This window comes from Haliotis cracherodii, unplaced genomic scaffold (assembly GCF_022045235.1).
Source record: "Haliotis cracherodii isolate W230 unplaced genomic scaffold, xgHalCrac1.p SCAF_1, whole genome shotgun sequence".
Taxonomy (NCBI): domain Eukaryota; kingdom Metazoa; phylum Mollusca; class Gastropoda; order Lepetellida; family Haliotidae; genus Haliotis; species Haliotis cracherodii.
The window spans coordinates 17,423,743-17,444,796 of NW_027266264.1; the positions used below are offsets into that span (position 1 = coordinate 17,423,743).

Here is a 21,054-nt window from a genome sequence, read left to right on the forward strand (position 1 = left end):
AAACACATTAATTGTCAGACATCTAAGATTTACATCATGGGGCCAATGGATGTATACATCCTACCTGCAAGCAAATGGACAAAAGCTTTCTGAACGATAATCAACAAACCAACATACAGGTAGGGCTGCAACAGTTCACCAATACTTCGATTCGGTTCGATGCTCGATTATTTCCATTCGATTCGATTATTTTCGATTCGATTCATTAGTCTAATAATATACAATGATTCATGTATAATATGCATAAATAAGTAACAAAACGTGTATTTACTTTAACTTTTTTATTGAACAGTGCAACACTGTGCACCAACAGGACAAACTCATCACCTCAGACTGTGAGGTCAATCAGGTCATCAGGGATGATCATGTTTTGGGATAAAAACACAAGCATGTCCACATTGTCACTACTGAGGGAAGCCCTCTGAGCAGTCACAACATCCCCGGCTGTTGAAAAGACCCTCTCACTAGAAACACTTGTGGCAGGTGTGCCAAGGCACTGTTTGGCATATTTTGACAACAAGGGATACTTTCCCTCCCTCACCCTCCACCAACTCAGTGGGTCAGACTCTAGGCTGGGCACCTCATGAACGGAATCGAAATCTAGACATTGTAGATCGAAGATCGAATCGAGACGACAAGTACCGGTTCTCGGTGCACCGAACCTAACCGTTGCAGCCCTACATACAGGCAAGAACCATACATGTTATCATGTAAGTTTAAAAATTTCCTAACAAACTGCACACATCTCCTTAAAAAGAATGGCTAGTGTACAACTATTCCTTTAGTGCTGCTAACACTGTTATAAAAACATATATGTTAATTACACATCAACTTTTGTTTCATAAATAAGCCACATTCATCCTACACTGGACATAACACACTGAATCCATTGAGGGCTTGGGGCAAGCAAGCGACATATTTTCACCCTCCTCTGACACTTAACTTATATTGAACACACAAAAATCTTTTTCAGTGCAATTAAAATCTGTTTTTAGGGCCAGCAGACCCATAAACCAAGTAACAAAAATAACATAAGTTCTCAATCCCCATTACAAATATTCAATAACTTACCACATCTCTTAAACCACTTTGGCTGTCTACTAAGAAAACCACCCCCTAGCCCAGTGTTTTCTCATGAAAGCCTTATGGAATATTGCATCAATCTCATTAAAATCAGATTTTAGTTCCCGCTATCGCTAAACAAAGATCTGAGGACATCCCATTAGGGCTCACGTCAGAACGACTTTTCATCCGACCGATCAGAGCGTCGCTTACCAGATCATGAAAGTGACAGTCGGAATGTGATTTCTGATCATGCAATCTTGAAAGCTTTAACATGGGGTATTCCGAACGATAGTTATGGGTTTTACGACTGAATCCATACAATCTAGACCATATATTTGCCATTCCAGAATGTTCTTTTGTTCAGGTTTCAAATTTTTATTCAAGAATTTGTCAAAATATGTTTCGAAGCGTAGTCGCCAATTTGAAATTAGTGCTGTAAAGCACGAGAAATCTGCTTTCTGATTGGCTAACGTCGACTCCTTGTTAGTCCTTTCATTGGTTGGTGAAAATGGTCGGTCTGACGTGACCTGTAATGGAAAGTCCTCAGATCCCTGTTTAGCGATAGCAAGAACTAAGATCTTATTTTAATGAGATGAATATTGCATACACTGAAACTGTGCCCAGTGTTCTACTTCATAGACAAATCAGAGAAAACGTAGGCCGGGGGATAAAGGATTCATTTCTGCAGCCATAAGACCCGGCACCGGAACATCTACAAAGAAACCTAGCTCACAGATGCTGAAAGTGATACACAGGGCTCGATTTAAAAACCTGATTTAACTTGCACCATCGGCATGTTGACATGAAAACCCAGTTGCACCAAACAAAACCAGGCTGCACCCTGGTCCCATAAATTTATTGAAGATGAAACATAGGCTGGTCTGCTGCCAGTGTCACATAAATTGAAGAAGTATTGCTGTAAAACGTAATAGGAACATGATCACATAATCTTGAAGTACCCACAGTTTGATGATGTCAAGCCCACCAAAGCATGAAAAGATACGCAGAACACAGATTATCGATGTAGTATGGTAAATATACCTCAGAGGAACTGAATGTGTTCCAAGATTGTTGTTATGTGGAAAAGTAAGAGTTAGATACACACAAATATTTAACATGCATTTGGTGCATGTTGACAAAAATATCAGGTTGCATTTTTCAATGATAGGTTACACTGGTGCATGTTTTACATAGCTAAAGCGAGCCCCGATACCGGGATGTATAACATCATTCACACAAATCCTCCACAAATTTCAACATCATGTCTCCCCTGACCAAACAAAAAGCAAGTTTCCCTTCTATAACATGATTTTCTTTCCTGAAACTGAATCAATCATATATATCAAGTGTGTCACAACTTAGCCAACTATCCTGCAGTTTCACCATGTCTAGGTAATTAAGCCAGGGATATCTTTACTTCAAAGGGAGAGTTATCAGCATTCATTTCCTGTCTGAAGAGCTGTGTGTGTTGCCAGGCGTTGTCCCCGTTGCCCCCACTCAGGTCCGCAGTGATCGTCAACGTCAGACATCCCTTTACATCAACCTCTCTCAAGGTCACCAGTTCAGGACCTGCAACATCCATTACAAAGCCCTTACAGTTAATGTGCTATAGGTGTAGTTGGGGCTTCATGTATTTATGATGAAGTGAGTGAGTGAGTGAGTTAAAATTTAAAGTCACATCGGCAATATTTCAGCCATATCATGACTGTCAATAGTTAAACAAATTGGTTGGTTGGTTTGTTGTTTAACGCCACACTCAGCAATATTCCAGCTATATGACGGCGGTCTGTAAATAATCGAGTCTGGACCAGACAATCCAGTGATTAATATCATGAGCATCGATCCACGCAATTGGGATCGATGAAAGAGCAAACTTTTTCATATTTTTGGAATTCTAGTTGGTATTATAAAACAAACAAATGTCCAAACATGACACTTGTTAAAAAGATGTAGGATATGCTTCCATACAAAAGGTCACTCCCTGAACCATCCTCGATTGTCCGGTGTTTTTAATCTCCATTCTATTATAATAAACACTCTGGACATGCTGAACCAATTCGCCACCATAGTTTGGATTCAAACATATCAGGCTCGCAAGGAAGGAGGGCACAATTTGGAAAGTAGATCCAGAGCTCCAGATAAGCTTTTGGTCTTGTGGGTATTTTACCCACGCATTTTAAAATCATTGGGTATGAGTAATTCTATCTGGGTATTCAAATTTCTGTTACCCACTAGTTTTTACACATGTGGGCATTTAAGTTAAATATTTAAAAACACTATTCATCTAGTCCCTTCAAACTGGTGTCGTGTCGGTTTGAGAGCTTTACAGACTCAAAAATACCACGATACTTCCACAAGAAAGTGTGATGGCAAATGATCATGATGTAACTGTCATCGTGGCGTTTGGCAAGTTTGACGGAATGCCTATTTATAATTTCAAAATAAGTTGCTGATTTGCTAATCGAATACGCAGGGTTACTTCACAATATTTTGATGATATGCACAAGTTTTACTTTTTGTAGCATATCTGTAATGTTCGTTGCGTATTTGATATGCTTGGGATTTTATTTTACTGCGTATTTCTGCATTTCTGATGCGTATTTTACGCAGATACGCAGCTTATCTGGAGCTCTGTAGATCCATGATAAACACTGTCAGAAGAGGCTTTTGACTGGTTATTGATTTCAAGCTCATGGGTCAGAACAATCCTGTGCTAGGTTAGTGAAAAGAGAACCTGTGTTATGACGTCAGTTCGGAAACAAAGCTATGTCGGTGTTTGTTTGTTGTTTAATGCCGCACTCAACAATATTCCAGCTATATGACGGCGGCCTGTAAATAATAGAATCTGGACCAGACAATCCAGTGATTAACATCATGAGAATTGATCCATGTAATTGGGATTGATGACGTGTCAACCAAATCAGCGAGCCTGACCAACCGATCCCATTAGTCACCTCTTACGACAGGCATAGAGACCTTTTACGGCAAGCATGGCTTGCTGAAGACCTATTCTACACCGGATCTTCATGGGTCGTGTGTTGGTGAACATGGTGATTAGGTTCAGTGTACATGTCGTAATCATGGTACCAGAATAGAGACATGATGATCAAGGATGTCTCAGGCCATGTGTCAGCTAAATATATATGTGTTGTGTTTCCTTTATGTAGGAACAGATCCTCTCAAGAGCCTGTCTTCTCCACACAGGGAAACACAAAGGTGACGGTGTAGCAGCTAATACAGCATGTGTATCACACCTAGCAAACCAGCATTTTCCCGAGGCAAGGGAGTTAACTGACCGTAAAAGTCCAGTTTCCACCCATGCCGAACTAGGCTGGAATTCCAGATTTACATTTTGGCTGGACTAATGAGTCTACGCTTAGTCCAATCAAAATCGCGTAACCAACTAGATATCCGGTCTGAAACAATATGGATTTCAACGTGCAGATTTCAGTCGACTACAGGATTTGCAAAGTATGTGTACTGTTAACTGGGCGTCGGCAGATATTTTGCAAATCATTTCATATTTTTAATCAAGGTGCTCAAATGCTTTGATGCACTTTGCTGAGTAAGACCTGTTTTATTACAAAATAAATCTTGAATCTCGTTCATATCGTCTTGACTGGGTGCTGCCATTTTGTTTGAAAAATATGAGAGATTGAATCTGATTGATCAATAGGAAAGACATAGAAGGGACATAACTCGTAATAGCAACTGGTGGTGCTACGATGAAGCCTGGAAAAGCTTCGTTCGGCAAGGGTGGAAACTGGACTTCTACAGTCCGTTAACTCCCTTGACTCGGGAAGATGGCAGACCAGTAGCATCCCAACATGGGAAACTTGAATCATGTCAATAGTAAATGAGCAAGAGACCAATTCCTAATATCAAATCATAGAAGTTACCACTTGCAGATACGGACCTGATTTCAACAAACAATGTTCAATGTCCAGTATTCACCTACTGCCTCACCAGGTGCCTTGCATCAGCACCAGATTATGGTGTACACAGCTGTCATACCCACACAATGACGACACAACAACATTAACAGTTGCACGTACAGCCAGCATGGAAGTAGACATAACTGGATACAACTGATTACAAACACCCTATTTCTAATAAGCAACATGACAACATGTCTTAATCTGAGAACAACTGTATGTCCAATTGTTTTAAAGAGGTTGGCACGAAAGTTTTCGAAGGCTAAATAAAATAATAGTCTTGGTTCTCAGGCACCGCCCGCATCATCACAAAGTCTGTCACACGTTTCGTTTTTAATTCCATTTTCAAAAAAAAAATCCTAATAGTTTAACAATGCGATCCAATATAGTACACAGTTAAATCCCGTTACATGCGAACAGCTTTACTGAGCATCTCCGGTTATGTTCTTGGTGGCAATAGGAGTTTGTATGCTTGTTTATGTACATGATGTAGGTAGGTCCTTTTCTCAGGTTGATGGTACACATCTGTATTTGGTTACATACTAGTTTGAACAAGCAAACAACACGTGAACAAAAAAAACCACCGCCAACCTGCACTATATATCAAAAAGATATTATCTGAGAACAAATTCTTTGTTTTTTTTAAAGCTTCAGTGGCAGCCATTTTGAATGTTTAAAATGAGAAGTTTACATTGTTGTATCTATGGACATGTCGAATAGACGTGAAACTGATATTAATAGGTTCAGTAGGTGTGGTTGGTTGGTTGGTTTGTTGTTTAATGCCGCACTCAGCAATATTCCAGCTATATGCCGGCGGTCTGTAAATAATCGAGTCTGGACCAGACAATCCAGTGATTAATATCATGAGCATTGATCCACGCAATTGGGATCGATGACATACATCAACCAAGTCAGCGACCCGATCCCCGTTAGTCGCTTTTTACGACAAGCATAGTTGCCTTTTACGGCAAGCATGGGTTGCTGAAGATCTATTCTACCCCGGATCTACATGGGTCCAGTAGGTGTAGAGAAGAAAAGATTATACCTCTCATTTTGATACATTTGTCATCACCACAGATCGTCCACATCACTTGACCACTCTCGAACACAGAACTGTCCGCCCTCAGTAGGCACCGGTTGACTCGCAAACCACTGTCTGGAATAATATGAAAACAATTTACAATCATTCTCATAACAATATTTATGCAACAAAAATTTTGCCTATTGTCATATCCATTTCCAAACTATGGGTACATTATATTTTTTCTGTGTACAACAAAATATCATGTTTCACTTTGAACATGATCAATGGTAGTAATCGTTGAATGTAAGTAAATGTGTTTGACCAAGTAGTTACTATGGTTACAGACACTTAACATAATCTAATAACCATAGGAACTATTTGTTGATATACAGACACAATACAAATCGTGTTATCATGGTTATCATGGCTCTTGGTACTTTCTGACAGCTCTACAACAGCCACAACACACATATCATACGAATAGTCTAAACATGACAGTAAAAATCCCTCTACAATAACATAACACATTTAAAGATTGACCTCCATTAATCACATTAACATGTTAAACGTTTACTATGCCATGTTCAAGGTGAAGCAGGAAGCCCATGCCATGATGGAGACACTATGATTAAGGGGGCACGGGTGGCCGCGTCGTCTAAGGCGCCGAGATTCGCTGTGCAGAGTTGCGTCCCTTGAACGCCAGAAACCTGTGATAGTGGGTTCGAATCCCCGTTCGCCCCGATTATGTTTCTAGGTTTGTCAGCACCATACCCGTGCTCGTGGGTTTCACCAAAGTGGTAAACGTCTGAGACCTGCATCACTTCGGGCTTTCCTCCCGCATTAAGCTGACACGCCAAGATATAACTGTAATACTGTTAAAAGCGGCGTTAAACCAAACTAACTCACTCACTCACTATGATTAAATTTATCAGTGAGTGAGTGAGTGAGTGAGTGAGTGAGTGAGTGAGTGAGTGAGTGAGTGAGTGAGTGAGTGAGTGAGTGAGTGAGTGAGATTATTTAATGTCACATCGGCAATATTCCAGCAATATCGTGACAGGAATTTATATTTTAATAATACATACATTTAGACGAAATAAAAACCTAACAGTATGATACAAAGAGTGTCCCTCGTAAAATGTGCTATAGTGAAGGACCTTGACCTTTAAAGTCAAACTTCCATGATACAGATGCCCGAGCAGCTCCTTCTGTCCGCGCTAGGTAGACCATCTTCCAGTCTCTCTCCTCCTTCCTGAACACAGATGACGCCTTGTGTACGCAACTCTGCCAGCCTACCGTCTCCGAGTTACCCGACGACAAGCGTACATACTTGTCCTCAGCACAGCTATACTGAACATGACACACCTCCCGTTCTTTCTCTTCCTGTGTCAGAGTGAAAATGAATGAACCACTTGAACTGGTACCTTCAGCACTCCCTATTTCCCCACGAGCCTGCCGCCATGCTAGTGACCCCGTAGTACGCCCTGACAAGCCTCTACCGTCTGCTGTTTTAGGAGTGATGAATTCAACCAGCTCTACAATCAGGCGATTTAAGAGTTCATTTTTTCTGGACGTAGACAAAGCATTGACTTTCTTGTTCCACTGTCGTGTAAGGACACTACACAGCCAGTTTTCACGACATTCTTTCCTTCTCATCAGCACTTCAGAATGTTTAGATGAATACCGCCAGGTAACGTCCAGCACTTCGTCTTTGGAGAAAGCTATGACATACGTCAGCTTCTTCCCCCAGCCAGCTTCATAAAGCAAGGGTTTATCACAGACATTTTCACAAGGGTCACAGTGCAGCCATCGCCGCTGTGAATCCGAGTACACTTCAGTCCACACATGGTCAGTCCAGTCCAAGACGTACCTAGCCTCGAGGCCCACTGCTCGACAACACAGAGTGAAGCAGTTGGCCCATTCCCCACAACGACCTCTTCGCGTCTCCAGGAGTTTCTGTGGGTGGTTGTAACGCGGGAAGCGTGTGAACTGCTGGCAAGAATTGCACCGATAGTTCTCTACTCGAGATGCCCCCCAAATCCTTTCCTGAGGTAAGGAATCAACTCCACCCACGAGTCGGGTCTCGGCCCCGCATGCATTGCATGGAGGAGCATCCACCCACTGGAAAAAGGATTTTTTAAACCATCGAAGCAGTTCCAACAGAAGAGTGTCTTGTCTGTCTAGAGCAGTCTCGCCACGGCCAGCTGGGCACTCCTGGATCAGGTTCCGCCAGTTGGCGTCTGCTGCCTTTTGGAGCTGTTCCAGTGGAATTACCTCCCTTGCCTTCTGCTGCAGGGAACGATCCTCATACATCAACACATGGGACAGTGAGCTCTGAATCTTGCTGAAGAAGACTGACTCCATTTCCTATAATGTAAAATGTTTAAATTCATAAGACTACCAATAACTTCTAGTGCATCCATTACACACTCAGATCATAATGTATAATATATATGATAATATGTAGCAAATATGATAATATGTAGGAAAGCAGACAGTACTTTTAACATAGATAGTCCTAACTGCCAGCATGCTATTCTTTGATTGTTATAACCATGTTCTACAGCATACAGACACAGTGAAGTGACATGTAATGGGTCATGGAGAAATGGATATTTTTAACAACTGCAGTGCTTGTGTTCTCTTCCAAAGCCTTAGAAGACATTTGAGGATAATTGTCTCAAAGAATTATTATCAAATAACCATTCAGCATTTGAAATGATTATAGTTAATAGCAGGGTTTAGAATGATATAGTTTCTCGTACAACATGTACAATGCTTCCACAGTTTCCAAAAGATTTTTCTTCAGGTACGGAAATGATCCAGAAGATTGTCATATCAAAATTTTATAAAATCCTGACAACGTTGTAATGCCATTTGATTGCAGCAAAATCAATGAAAAGGGATTCTAGGGTCCTTGATGTTGTCTGCTGTGTTGCTTTAGTTTGGGTAATATGTAGAAGTTGTTAACTGTTAAAATTAGGGTTATTACAAGATCCCTTGACACTGTCACTAAATTGACTTAATCTGATCAGAGATTTAACGTCGCGTCCAAGATTATTTCACTTATAATCACTTTGGCTGCTTGTACTAGTCCGGACAAATGCCAATTTATAGTGCTAGCTCACTGAGATGCCATGTCGCAGTTTAACATGAATACCCCACTCAGACACAGAATACTGACTGAGCCAACCAGTCCTTCTTTTAGCCCCTTAATGCCGATCGCCAGACAGGGTAACAACAAATAACATCTTTTAACTTCTTTTGGTATGACGCGGCGGGGCATTGAACCCCGGACCTTCCGCTCTCTGGGCGGATGCTCTACCACTAGACCACAGAGGCAGTCTTAATCTGAAACTGCAGGACATGTTTAAACATGCTACCCTTACTGAGGAAGCCACACATACATGAATATCCTGTGATGACACGGTCTGTTGAGCAGATGCTGTCGCAGCGCTGCGGGGCGCTTGAGTGGATGGAGAGGGTGTAGATGTTGCTGTTGATGCACTGCTGGGAGCTTGCGTCGAGATAGAGGGTGTAGACATAGCAATGGATGCAGTTTGAGCTGGAGACTGTGGAACCGAAGTGATAAGTTGGGGGTTGACAGAGGCAACATTGTCAAGTACAGGCGCACCCAGCTTGTTGCGCTGAGACTGCAGTTCGGAATAGATGAGACGGAGTGTGTTGAGTCCTGAGCCAATCGGCATCGTCAAGTACTCTCCATCCTGCAACAAACAACATTTGACATGTAGACCAAATAGATATGACATTCATCCTGAAATTGTAGGCCATCATTAAAAATCATTGTTTTTTGTTCAATCTGACCCAGGTATTAGGTTGATTATCATGGTTAAATATAGTTGGGTGTGTTGGCTGGGACTCTCTTTATCAAAACCATTATCCTGATTAGCTGAGTTTGTCACTTGGTCAGATGAACATGAGTGAGTGAGTTGGGTTTAATGCCGCTTTTAACAGTATTCAAGTTATATCACAGTGTGTCAGCTAAATGTAGGAGAAAAGCCAGAAGTGATGCAGGTCTCAGACATTTACCACTATGGTGACACCCACTAGCATGGGTATGGTGCTGACAAACCTAGAAACATTATCGGAGCGAACCGGGATTTGAACCCACAATCATAGGTTTCTGGCATGCCCAAGGGACGCAACTCTACACAGGGAATCGCCGTGCCTTAGACGACGCGGCCACCCGTGCCCCCCACATGAACATGAAGTTGGGGCCCTTTCCACACAGTCATTATAGTACAATAACTGTTGTAAGTCTCTGTTACAAAAGTCGCAGTGCTACAATTGTTCACTTGGACTCTTCCCTGATCATGCTGATGACTGTATAGTCAGATGAAGTGAAATGGGGTATAACGTTGCGTTCAAGATTATTTCACTTATACACTTGTTAAATGTTAAAAGTTCATAAATATCGCGAGAGCGAGACTCCATTCAAGATGGCGACGCCCAGCGAGTGATCGCATTCGATTTCACCAGCGTAACATATAACTGGTAAGTAATGTTCTATGTGATTATATACGTGACTTAATGTAGGTAGGTTGCTGGGGAGATGACAGTTAGTGTTAGTGTGGTTGTGAGAGCTGCTGTGTGCGCATGTACATGTATTGTTGTCAAATATATCCCCCAAATAAACCACCTTGACTCAAGACATCATCGCTGTGTCATCTAGGCTTCCGATCTAACACAGTGATGTGCATGCACTGGAGTTTGTGTATGTGTGTGGGGGATACCCCACCCAGACACAGTATACTGACTCCGAGCCTACAAGTACTTGTTATAGCCTCTTAATGCAGGCTCCAGGCAAGGTAACAACATGTACGATATCTTAATTTTGTTAGGAAGCATGCACCCACATAGATCAAACTAATGATGGTACTGAGCAGGCGGTCATTTATATTTTGAGAGAGAGAGAAACAAACACTCACTCAGATTGAACTATTTCAAAGCACTGTTTTACAAGGTGAGGTGAAATTGGGTTTAACGTCGCATCCAAGATTATTGCACTTATATAGCGACGTTCATGCACGTGTGTGTGTGTGGCTGCTTGTACTAGTCTGGACTGATGCCGATTTATGGTGCTAGCTCACTGAGATACCATGCCGCAGTTTAACATGAATACCCCACTCAGACACAGTATATTGACTCCGAGCCAACCAGTCCAACCAGTCCTTGTTTTAGCTTAATGTCGATCGCCAGACAGGGTAACAACAAGTACCATCTTTTAACGTCTTTTGGTATGACGCAGCCGGGGATTGAACCCCGGACCTTCCACTCTCCGGGCGGACGCTCTACCACTAGACCACGGAGGCGGCACACTGTTTTACAAAGTGAGAGGGTTATTTTTGGCTAACTGTCTGCAATAATGAAAGAGTCATATAGAAAACGATTTACCATCATATCTGATTCATGTACATTCAATCAAGGATGTAAGAAACTTGAACTGATCAAAAACAAACAGTGATCAAATCTCGCATGATTTGTACCAGTTACCACATTTCAAATATCAGTCAAACATTGTAGTTGACTAAATACGGAACAAACCATTCCCTATATTTCTTATGCCAGTTGTGGTAAGTGAATGACTTCCAATGATCAGATAATGTGATCGCACCTCTAAGAATCCCATTTCAAACAGTACTTCCAAAGCGCCACTAATTGGGAGTATCTTCGACTGTACGATGGGGTTTCCCAACCGGATCTTTCTATATTTGTCCTCATTCGGTTTCTTTAGGATATTGCTGGCAAATTTAATCAATAACTCGGACGTTTCGATAAAAATTTCCTTAGAATTGTCCGTCAAAAGTTGGGACACGGAATCCCACGTAGAGGCCATAGCTGTGATGAGTCACGTGATAGGGTCACTTCCGGGTCCATGATTCAAAACTCGCAGCAGTGTTGTGACTATGAGTCTTGTGATTATACGATGTCGGATAACAATGTGTGGAACATGATTTCTCGTACAATGGATGCGCAACGAGGACACGGTACCAGTCTAAACAAAGGCAACAACTGACGGAATTAACTTCCTTGCTCACGTTGCGACGTTGTGACTTTCTGACCCCTTGCCATTACCATAAATAGAGGTTATCACTCGAGTATGTTTGGGGATGGTAACTATCCTGTATTAGGAATAAACAGTATTTAGCGAGCTTATATATGTATACTCTACTTTAGAAATGAAGACCTAGCATAATATCTCCAAAAGTTTCAACATTCAAGTTAAAATGATCGTATCACGGTAATGGAAATATAACTACCAATTAAAGAAAAAAATCATCTGGTCCTAAATTTTATTTTTATTCATGTATATAAGTTTGGAATACAAGTTTATAGCTGACGTATCTGACTCGTACAGATTAGTTTCTGGTGTACAATTCGGATTCATCAATTTGCTCTTAGTTCTTTCCGTTGTTCTAGCCATAACCTAATGCTTGAAGAAGGTAGAAAAATTGGTCTTTCTAGAGATGAACGCTTATGTCCATTTTGTGTAGTCCGTGTAATTGAAACTGAGTATCATTTTTGCATTGAATGTCAATTTTATTCAGATCTAAGAAATAGTCTTATACCTAAGTATTACCATTCACAACCTTCATTTCATCAATTTTGCACTCTTATGTCTTTCCAAAATGAACATATTATTTGTAAATTAGCTAAGTATATTTTTCTTGCTTTTAGGAAACGATAACAGTTTTTCAAATGTATGCAATGATTCAATTGTTTCACTTTGTATATCACTTGTATTATCTGGCGCCTGCTATTGTTGTAATCCACTGAATCCATATTGTATAATGGGCCGGTGGCCTCTTTACTGAAATAAACTCATTCATTCATTCGGATTCACTGAACATGGTTAGTTATTAATAAGTTCCTTTTAGAAAATAACTACAAGTAATGTATTATGTATTTGTAGATTATCAAACATCTTTTGATATGGTGCTTATTAAACGACTAATGGTTAAAACTAGATTAATTCGGGATTGAAGTTTATGAATATTTACAAATCTGTGTATGTGTTAGTAAGAAATAGAAACTGTATCACAATTCTATTACCTTAATGCCAAATCCCACCCTTGTAAGTGTTTCCTCTGCTTCCTCTACTTGCGACCATCGAGAGCAACACGCGGTGTTCTTGTACCAAGTGACCCAGTACTTGCGACCATCTAGAGGAACACACAGTGTTCTTGTACCAAGTGACCCAGTACTTGCAACCATCTAGAGGGAAATACAGTGTTCTGGTACCAAGTGACCCAGTACTTGCGACCATCGAGAGGGAAATACAGTGTTCTTGTACCAAGTGACCTCGTACTTGCGACCATCTAGAGGAACACACAGTGTTCTTGTACCAAGTGACCCAGTACTTGCGACCATCTAGAGGAGGACACAGTGTTCTTGTACCAAGTGACCCAGTACTTGCGACCATCTAGAGGGAAATACAGTGTTCTTGTACCAAGTGACCCAGTACTTGCGACCATTTAGAGGAACACACGGTGTTCTTGTACCAAGTGACCCAGTACTTGCGACCATCTAGAGGAACACACAGTGTTCTGGTACCAAGTGACCCAGTACTTGCGACCATCTAGAGGAACACACAGTGTTCTTGTACCAAGTGACCCAGTACTTGCGACCATCTAGAGGAACACACGGTGTTCTTGTACCAAGTGACCCAGTACTTGCGACCATCTAGAGGGAAATACAGTGTTCTGGTACCAAGTGACCCAGTACTTGCGACCATCTAGAGGAACACACGGTGTTCTTGTACCAAGTGACCCAGTACTTGCGACCATCTAGAGGAACACACGGTGTTCTTGTACCAAGTGACCCAGTACTTGCGACCATCTAGAGAAACATACAGTGTTCTGGTACCAAGTGACCCAGTACTTGCGACCATCTAGAGGAACACACGGTGTTCTTGTACCAAGTGACCCAGTACTTGCAACCATCTAGAGAAACATACAGTGTTCTTGTACCAAGTGACCCAGTACTTGCGACCATCTAGAGGGAAATACAGTGTTCTGGTACCAAGTGACCCAGTACTTGCGACCATCTAGAGGAACACACTGTGTTCTTGTACCAAGTGACCCAGTACTTGCGACCATCTAGAGGGAAATACAGTGTTCTTGTACCAAGTGACCCAGTACTTGCGACCATCTAGAGGAACACACGGTGTTCTTGTACCAAGTGACCCAGTACTTGCGACCATCAAGAGGAGCACAGGGTGTTCTTGTGCTAAGTGATCCAGTACTTGCGACCAACTAGAGGAACACACGGTGTTCTTGTACCAAGTGACCCAGTACTTGCGACCATCGAGAGAAACATACAGTGTTCTTGTACCAAGTGACCCAGTACTTGCGACCATCTAGAGGAACACGCGGTGTTCTGGTCCCAAGTGACCCAGTACTAGCGACCATCTAGAGGGAAATACAGTGTTCTTGTACCAAGTGACCCAGTACTAGCGACCATCTAGAGGGAAATACAGTGTTCTTGTACCAAGTGACCCAGTACTTGCGACCATCTAGAGGAACACACGGTGTTCTTGTACCAAGTGACCCGGTACTTGCGACCATCTAGAGGAACACACAGTGTTCTTGTACCAAGTGACCCAGTACTTGCGACCATTTAGAGGAACACACGGTGTTCTGGTCCCAAGTGACCCAGTACTAGCGACCATCTAGAGGGAAATACAGTGTTCTTGTACCAAGTGACCCAGTACTTGCGACCATTTAGCGGAACACACAGTGCTCTGGTACCAAGTGACCCAGTACTTGCGACCATCTAGAGGAACACACGTCGTCTGCGATTGAGATGGGCCCGGACTGCACGACGTTGGCAACGACGTGACTGGCAGAGGGTTGTCTTCACTGACGAAAGTCGATTCTGTATGTTAAGGGCTGACGGAAGACAACGTGTTTACCACCGAAGGGGTGAACGAACGGCGGCGTGTTGCGTGCAGGAGGTCGTACCATATGGTGGAGGGAGTGTCATGGTGTGGGGAGGGATCTGTGGGCAGGAGAGGACACAGCTGGTCATCGTTGACGGAAACTTGACTGCTCCGCGTTACATGGATAACATTCTTCGTCCAGTTGTCCTACAATTTCTCCAACAGCAGCCACGTGGTGTCATTTATCAGCATGACAACGCTAGAGCCCAAACAGCCCGAATTGTCACTAACTTCCTCGCAGCCAACAACGTCAACGTCCTGCCGTGGCCTGCACGCTCACCCGACATGTCCCCCCTAGAACACCTCTGGGACTTGATGGATCGTCGTGTTCGACAACGACCACACTCTCCCGCCAACCGACAAGAACTGATCTTGGCCCTCCAAGAAGAATGGCGTCAAATCACACGTGACCTCATCAGACGACCGTCGGGTAGCCTAGTGGTTAAAGCGTTCGCTCGTCACGCTGAAGACCCGGGTTCGATTCCCGACATGGGTACAATGTGTGAAGCCCATTTCTGGTGTCCCCCGCCGTTATGTTGCTGGAATATTGCTAAAAGCTGCGTAAAACCATACTCACTCACTCACTCACTCATTTACCCGGGGGGTATTCCGTGCTTTGGGTGGAGCGTCTCGGTGACTTAATTGATTGCGTATCCCCGTATCCCCTATGGGATATCGTTGGGAATATCAATCACGCTGATCGATTATTTACTTGCCGCCGCTGCGACGTTGAACAACAAAGAAAAGCGAAAATAATATAATTTAATCATGGACCCAAATGACAAAAAGATTCCTTTGTTTTATTGAAAACAAACAATTATGTAAGAGACAACTCTCTGAAAAAAATATATACGCCCGACTCGAAACCTATATGTAAGGCTTTTCGGTATTTCATTTCCAGAAAGTCATGCTTTGGTGCATTTGCTTTGCCAACACATTTTGGTGTTATACCCAGACCATGTTTCAGACCCATTTCCGCTTCCGGTGTAGGCAGAGACGTTATTTTTTTACAGAATAACTATAGCGTAAATATTCACTGCTTGATTCATATATATTATTGATTTTCTCTCTCTCAATATTAGCAGACAGTCAAAAAGGTTTTTGAGTAACAACAATCTAAAACTCTTAAAAATGTAGTGTGGGGGGAGGGGAGGGAAGGGAAATATATATGTTAATACCAAGTATTAGAACAAAGATACGTGTTGATGACAAACATCCTATGCAAGAACGTTTATGTCGGTAGATCTTAACACAATAACACATCCTATAGTTTGCAGTTGTCACACAGTAGCGCCACATACGTGCGTCGGGTGTCGTCATTCTTGATTTTGCCACTTTCAAGGAAGGTCTGCGATTAGCAGACTATCAAACAGGTACCAACAAACCCAAGATATTGACGATCGACCCCGATCATAGAGTTCCAGGTCAAAGACCACTAGTTATGCCGCCCTTACAAATCGTCATATTGCCAACAGACGTCATGTGGTGCACACAAAGTCGAAACTGGGGTAATCGTCGCTTGTCATGTCATGGTTTTTTTCAGATGAGTCCCGATTCATCTTGTGCTTCATTGATACGCGTGGTCGTGTCGTGCGACGTCGAAATGAACGTCAAGCCAATGTCTACCTGAGACCTCATGACAGATTTGGCGGTGGATAGGCTATGGTTTTGGGGTGGCATGCATCATTATGAGTGAGCGAATCCCACCCCAAATTGTACAGTATTGACACCATACAGACACCCTTTGTTGTCCCGTCTGCAAGGCGTGTTTTTCAGGACAACAACGCTCGTGCTCCCAGTTCACGAATCGTCAATGCTCCTCTCTGCTGCAGCACAGCATCAATAGAAAGCCTTGGCCAGTAATGAGCCCAGACCCTTCCTCCTCCATTGAACAACTTTGAAATTCCCCATCTTAACCCTACCGCCGTTCCAGATCGTAGTCCTAGCGAAGATCCGGGGTAGACTACGTCTTCAGCAACCCATATATGAGCTATATGACAGCATTCTGTAAATAATCAAGTCTGGACCAGGCAATCCAGTGATTGACATCATGAGCATCGATCCACGCAATTGGAATACGATGACAAGCATCAACCAAGTCAGAGAGCTTTACCACCCGATCCCGTTAGTTGCCTCTTACGACAAGCGTAGTCGCCTTTTACGACAAGCCGGGGTTGCTGAAAACCTATTCTAACCCGGATATTCACGGGTTTTCAAGGACTATGATGAGGTCATCGGCCCATTAAACATACACGTCATCTTGGAGAGAGGGTAATACATATATACTATGTTAATTCAATTTACATAGTCTCCAGAACATTGCATGATAAATATACATTGCAAGATTTATAATTGTGCATGGATCAGAGGAGAACATCAACTGATTACATTTATAACGAGATGGGTAATCATACAATCTTTGACTAATATATTCTGCCCTAACGGCATTATAAGCATAACAAAGTGAAACTCATCTTCAATAGTGTTACAATTACAAAATTCACACACCCGCAGTTATCTTGGCAATCGCATTAAAATCAGATCTTAGTTCTCGCTATCGCTAAACAAAGATCTGAGGACATCCCATTACGGGTCTCGTTAGAACGACCTTTCATCCGACCAATCAAAGCGTCTCTTACCAGATCGTGAAAGTGGCAGTCGGAATGAGTTTCTAATCATGCAACCTCGAAAACGTTAACACGGTGTTTACCGAACGACAGTTACGCCCCGTACGACTAAAATGGAAGCAATTTCATTAAAATAAGATCTACCGCTAAACAAAGATCTGAGAACATCCCATTACAGGTCACGTCAGAACGACCTTTCGCGAATTTTGACCGACCAATGAAATGACTGACAAGAAATCGACATTAGCCAATCCGAAGGTAGCTTTATGGAGCTTTACGACACTAGTTTCAAACTGGCGACTAAGGTTCGAAACATATTTTGACGTATTCTCGATTAAAAAAATTAAAACTGATAAGAAGAACACTCTGGAATGGCTTACAGATGGCCTAGATTGTATGGGTATAATCATAAAACCCGTAACTGTCGTTCGGAATACCCTCTTTTAAATGTTTCGTTGTTGCATGGTTAGAAAACACATTCCGACTGTCACTTTCATGATCTGGTAAGCGACGCTCTGATTGGTTGGAAGAAAGGTCGTTCTGACGTGACCCTTAATGGGATGTCCTCAGATCTTTGTTTAGCGATAGCGAGAACAAAGATCTGATTTTAATGAGATTGGAAATGGAAGTCGCCAGATTGAAACGAGTGCCGTAAAGCTGGAGAAAGCTACTTTCAGTTGTCGGTCAAAGTTCGCGAAAGGTCGTTCTGACATGACCCGTAATTGGATGTCCTCAGATCTTTGTTTAGCGCAGCGAGAACTTAGATCTGATTTTAATGAGATTGTTCTCTTGGTTGCCTAATATATAATATTCTTCTTTCTATATTCCTGATTTAGTGTGAACTACATCTAAAACTAGCCAGGGCTACTCTAAATTTTTAAACTGTTATAACTTTAAGGTAAAATCCCGAGCAGAAGGAAAGTTTATAAAGGGCATTACTATTTGTTTTGGCGCCCTGGTGAAGCGCATCGTGCCAATCTTGTCTATATTGCGTTTACGCGAACTACGAATTCTGCGATAAAAGCTGCTCTATAATGTACCAACTGTTGCTCCCATATGTAACCAAATCCCACAGAAAAGATAATATGTTTTACTTTTGAAGCCAAATTAATTTTCCCATTTTCTGCTGCTTGAAACATCCTATTATAACATTTTTTAGACATATCTACTTTCAGGCATTTGTATATACTGCACCAATACTTTAAAACACTTTTGTATATATAAACATTAAAAGGGTATCGGCCGCATTCTCTTCTTGCAACATGATTTGAAATTCATTTTTAAAAACAAAACCCGTCTTATCGTGCTAGGAAGATATATTTAGACAAATTTCCTTTTTATAGCATCATTACGCCTACAGTCCGTTAACTCTCAATCTGATGCAGCCTGACTCCGGCTGTCTGCTTGCAGCGTGTTGTGTTGTGTGCAGTGACACGCGTGGTAGCTGTAGACACGTGTGGGGTTATACACGTGTTTAGGGCACATGGACTCGCTTATTAAATTATACCACGTGCGCAGTTACTTGTTATTGTGTTACATGTCAGAAAATGTTATGTGGGTGTTACGTCGCCTTAAGTTTATTAGCTTCACAACGACACGATTATTCAATAATGATGTCATTATTTCAAGGACAATCGATGTAACTTTCAATTATAAACATTATTTGTCTAGAAATTGATTTACACGGGCAAATTGAAGTTTTCGGAATATAATAAATATGATATGACCAAATATGCATTCAAAGCAAGGATTAATATATTCCTATTGAGAGAGAGAGAGAGAGAGAGAGAGAGAGAGAGAGAGAGAGAGAGAGAGAGAGAGAGAGAGAGAGAGAGAGAGAGAGTCTAGACCACGGCTGCGGTACATGAATATGGGAAGAGAGCCAATAGGTTTACAACATTCAGAGTGGGAGTTCTCAGCAGTGCATGGGTAGGGTGAAATACGCTGTGCAACCCGCCATACCTTGTGACGTCTTAAACTGACAACGAAGTGTACTATGTAGCACATGCAGTACGTGTTTCCGCTGTTCCTCCTACCGATCCCCCCCCCCCCTCCCCCCCTTTCTTTATTCATTTCTTCTTCGAATAAAAATAACAAACAACAGATATTGTTCGGTATTCTTTGCCGTGCACCATACTGACATTTAATGGACTATTCCCTATTTTTAGTTATTTTGCAATTCATCATTCTAATTTGGAGCCAAACGGACTCTAATGGGAAGATATGAAATATGTATGTACCCATTTACTGCCAGTGAGTATACTGGTTCTTTGGATGAAATCATATATTATTACATGTATGTGAAGACATGTGCAAAACATGTTTGCATCGTGCTGTATAGAGGGTACCATTGTTGCATTTCCTCACTGTAGGTTCATACACCTGAACCAAAGTTACTTGTGTTACTGTACCAGACAGCATGGATCATGTATGTCAAAGTTTGAATCTTTATGTCCAGTGTGTGTGTGTGTGTGTGTGTGTGTGTGGTGGTTGATGCATGTCCCAATTGCATGGATCAATGCTCATGGTGTTAATCACTGGATTGTCTGGTCCAGACTGGATAATTTACAAACCACCATCATATAGCTGGAATATTGCTGAGTGCAGTGTTAAACAACAAACCACCAACAACACTTGCATCCCTGTTAGTTTCCACTTACAGTCCTACACTAAAGTAAGTATATGTTGAACATTTAATGTTCACAGTTACTGCATTTATATAACAACATGCATAGTGTGTTGTGAGTGAAGCTGCATGCCAGTTTAACATGGATACCCTACTCAGACACAGTAAACTGACTTTGAGACGACCAGTCCTTGTTCTATCCCCTTAATGCAGAGCACCAGGCAGCATAAAAGACCTTCAGTTCTCAGTAATCCTTACCAAACTGCCCAATAGTTAAGGTATCCAAAGGACTAGTAGATACTAGTAGTTGTCCTTTTCAAGGGTTTTACAATGTTTTCCTTAAAAGGATTAGTGGACTAAAACTGTCAGTTTCTATCGCTGGCAGGTGCTTATCTACTAGGCCATGGAAGCTGTCAGTTGTAACAGTGAGTGAGTGAGTTCAGTATAACACTGCTTGGCTTTCAAACAACATTTCTATTGATGAGTGTGTTGGAGATAAGTCCACAGAACCACAGGTCATCAGTTTGGTGAAACTCACCATGAGAATAATATTTATTATAAACCAATAATCATAATCAGGTTAATCTGAGACTCTGAACCACAACAAGCAGACCCAAGGAACTATGGGATGCAATTTATAAGTTGCAGTGCCACTGGGCAACCCACATATTTGGATGGATGATGGATGAGTATGGTTTTACGCCGCTTTTAGCAATATTCCAGCAATATCACGGCAGGGGACACCAGAAATGGGCTTCACACATTGTACCCATGTCGGGAATTGAACCCGGGTCTTCAGCCTGACGAGCGAATGCTTT

The 21,054-nt window shown here is 42.0% G+C and overlaps 1 protein-coding gene across 1 annotated transcript; it reads right to left on the minus strand.

Moving 5' to 3' along the window:
* Positions 1–1,673: 1,673 nt before the first annotated feature.
* Positions 1,674–11,878, minus strand: LOC139461139 (peptide-N(4)-(N-acetyl-beta-glucosaminyl)asparagine amidase-like). Its single transcript, XM_071242688.1, has 5 exons — positions 11,657–11,878; positions 9,429–9,746; positions 7,185–8,388; positions 6,046–6,156; positions 1,674–2,634 (listed from the first exon to the last, which is right to left on the minus strand). The coding sequence occupies exons 1-5, from the start codon at positions 11,876–11,878 to the stop codon at positions 2,462–2,464; spliced, it is 2,028 nt and encodes a 675-aa protein (XP_071098789.1). The 3' UTR covers positions 1,674–2,461.
* Positions 11,879–21,054: the final 9,176 nt, after the last annotated feature.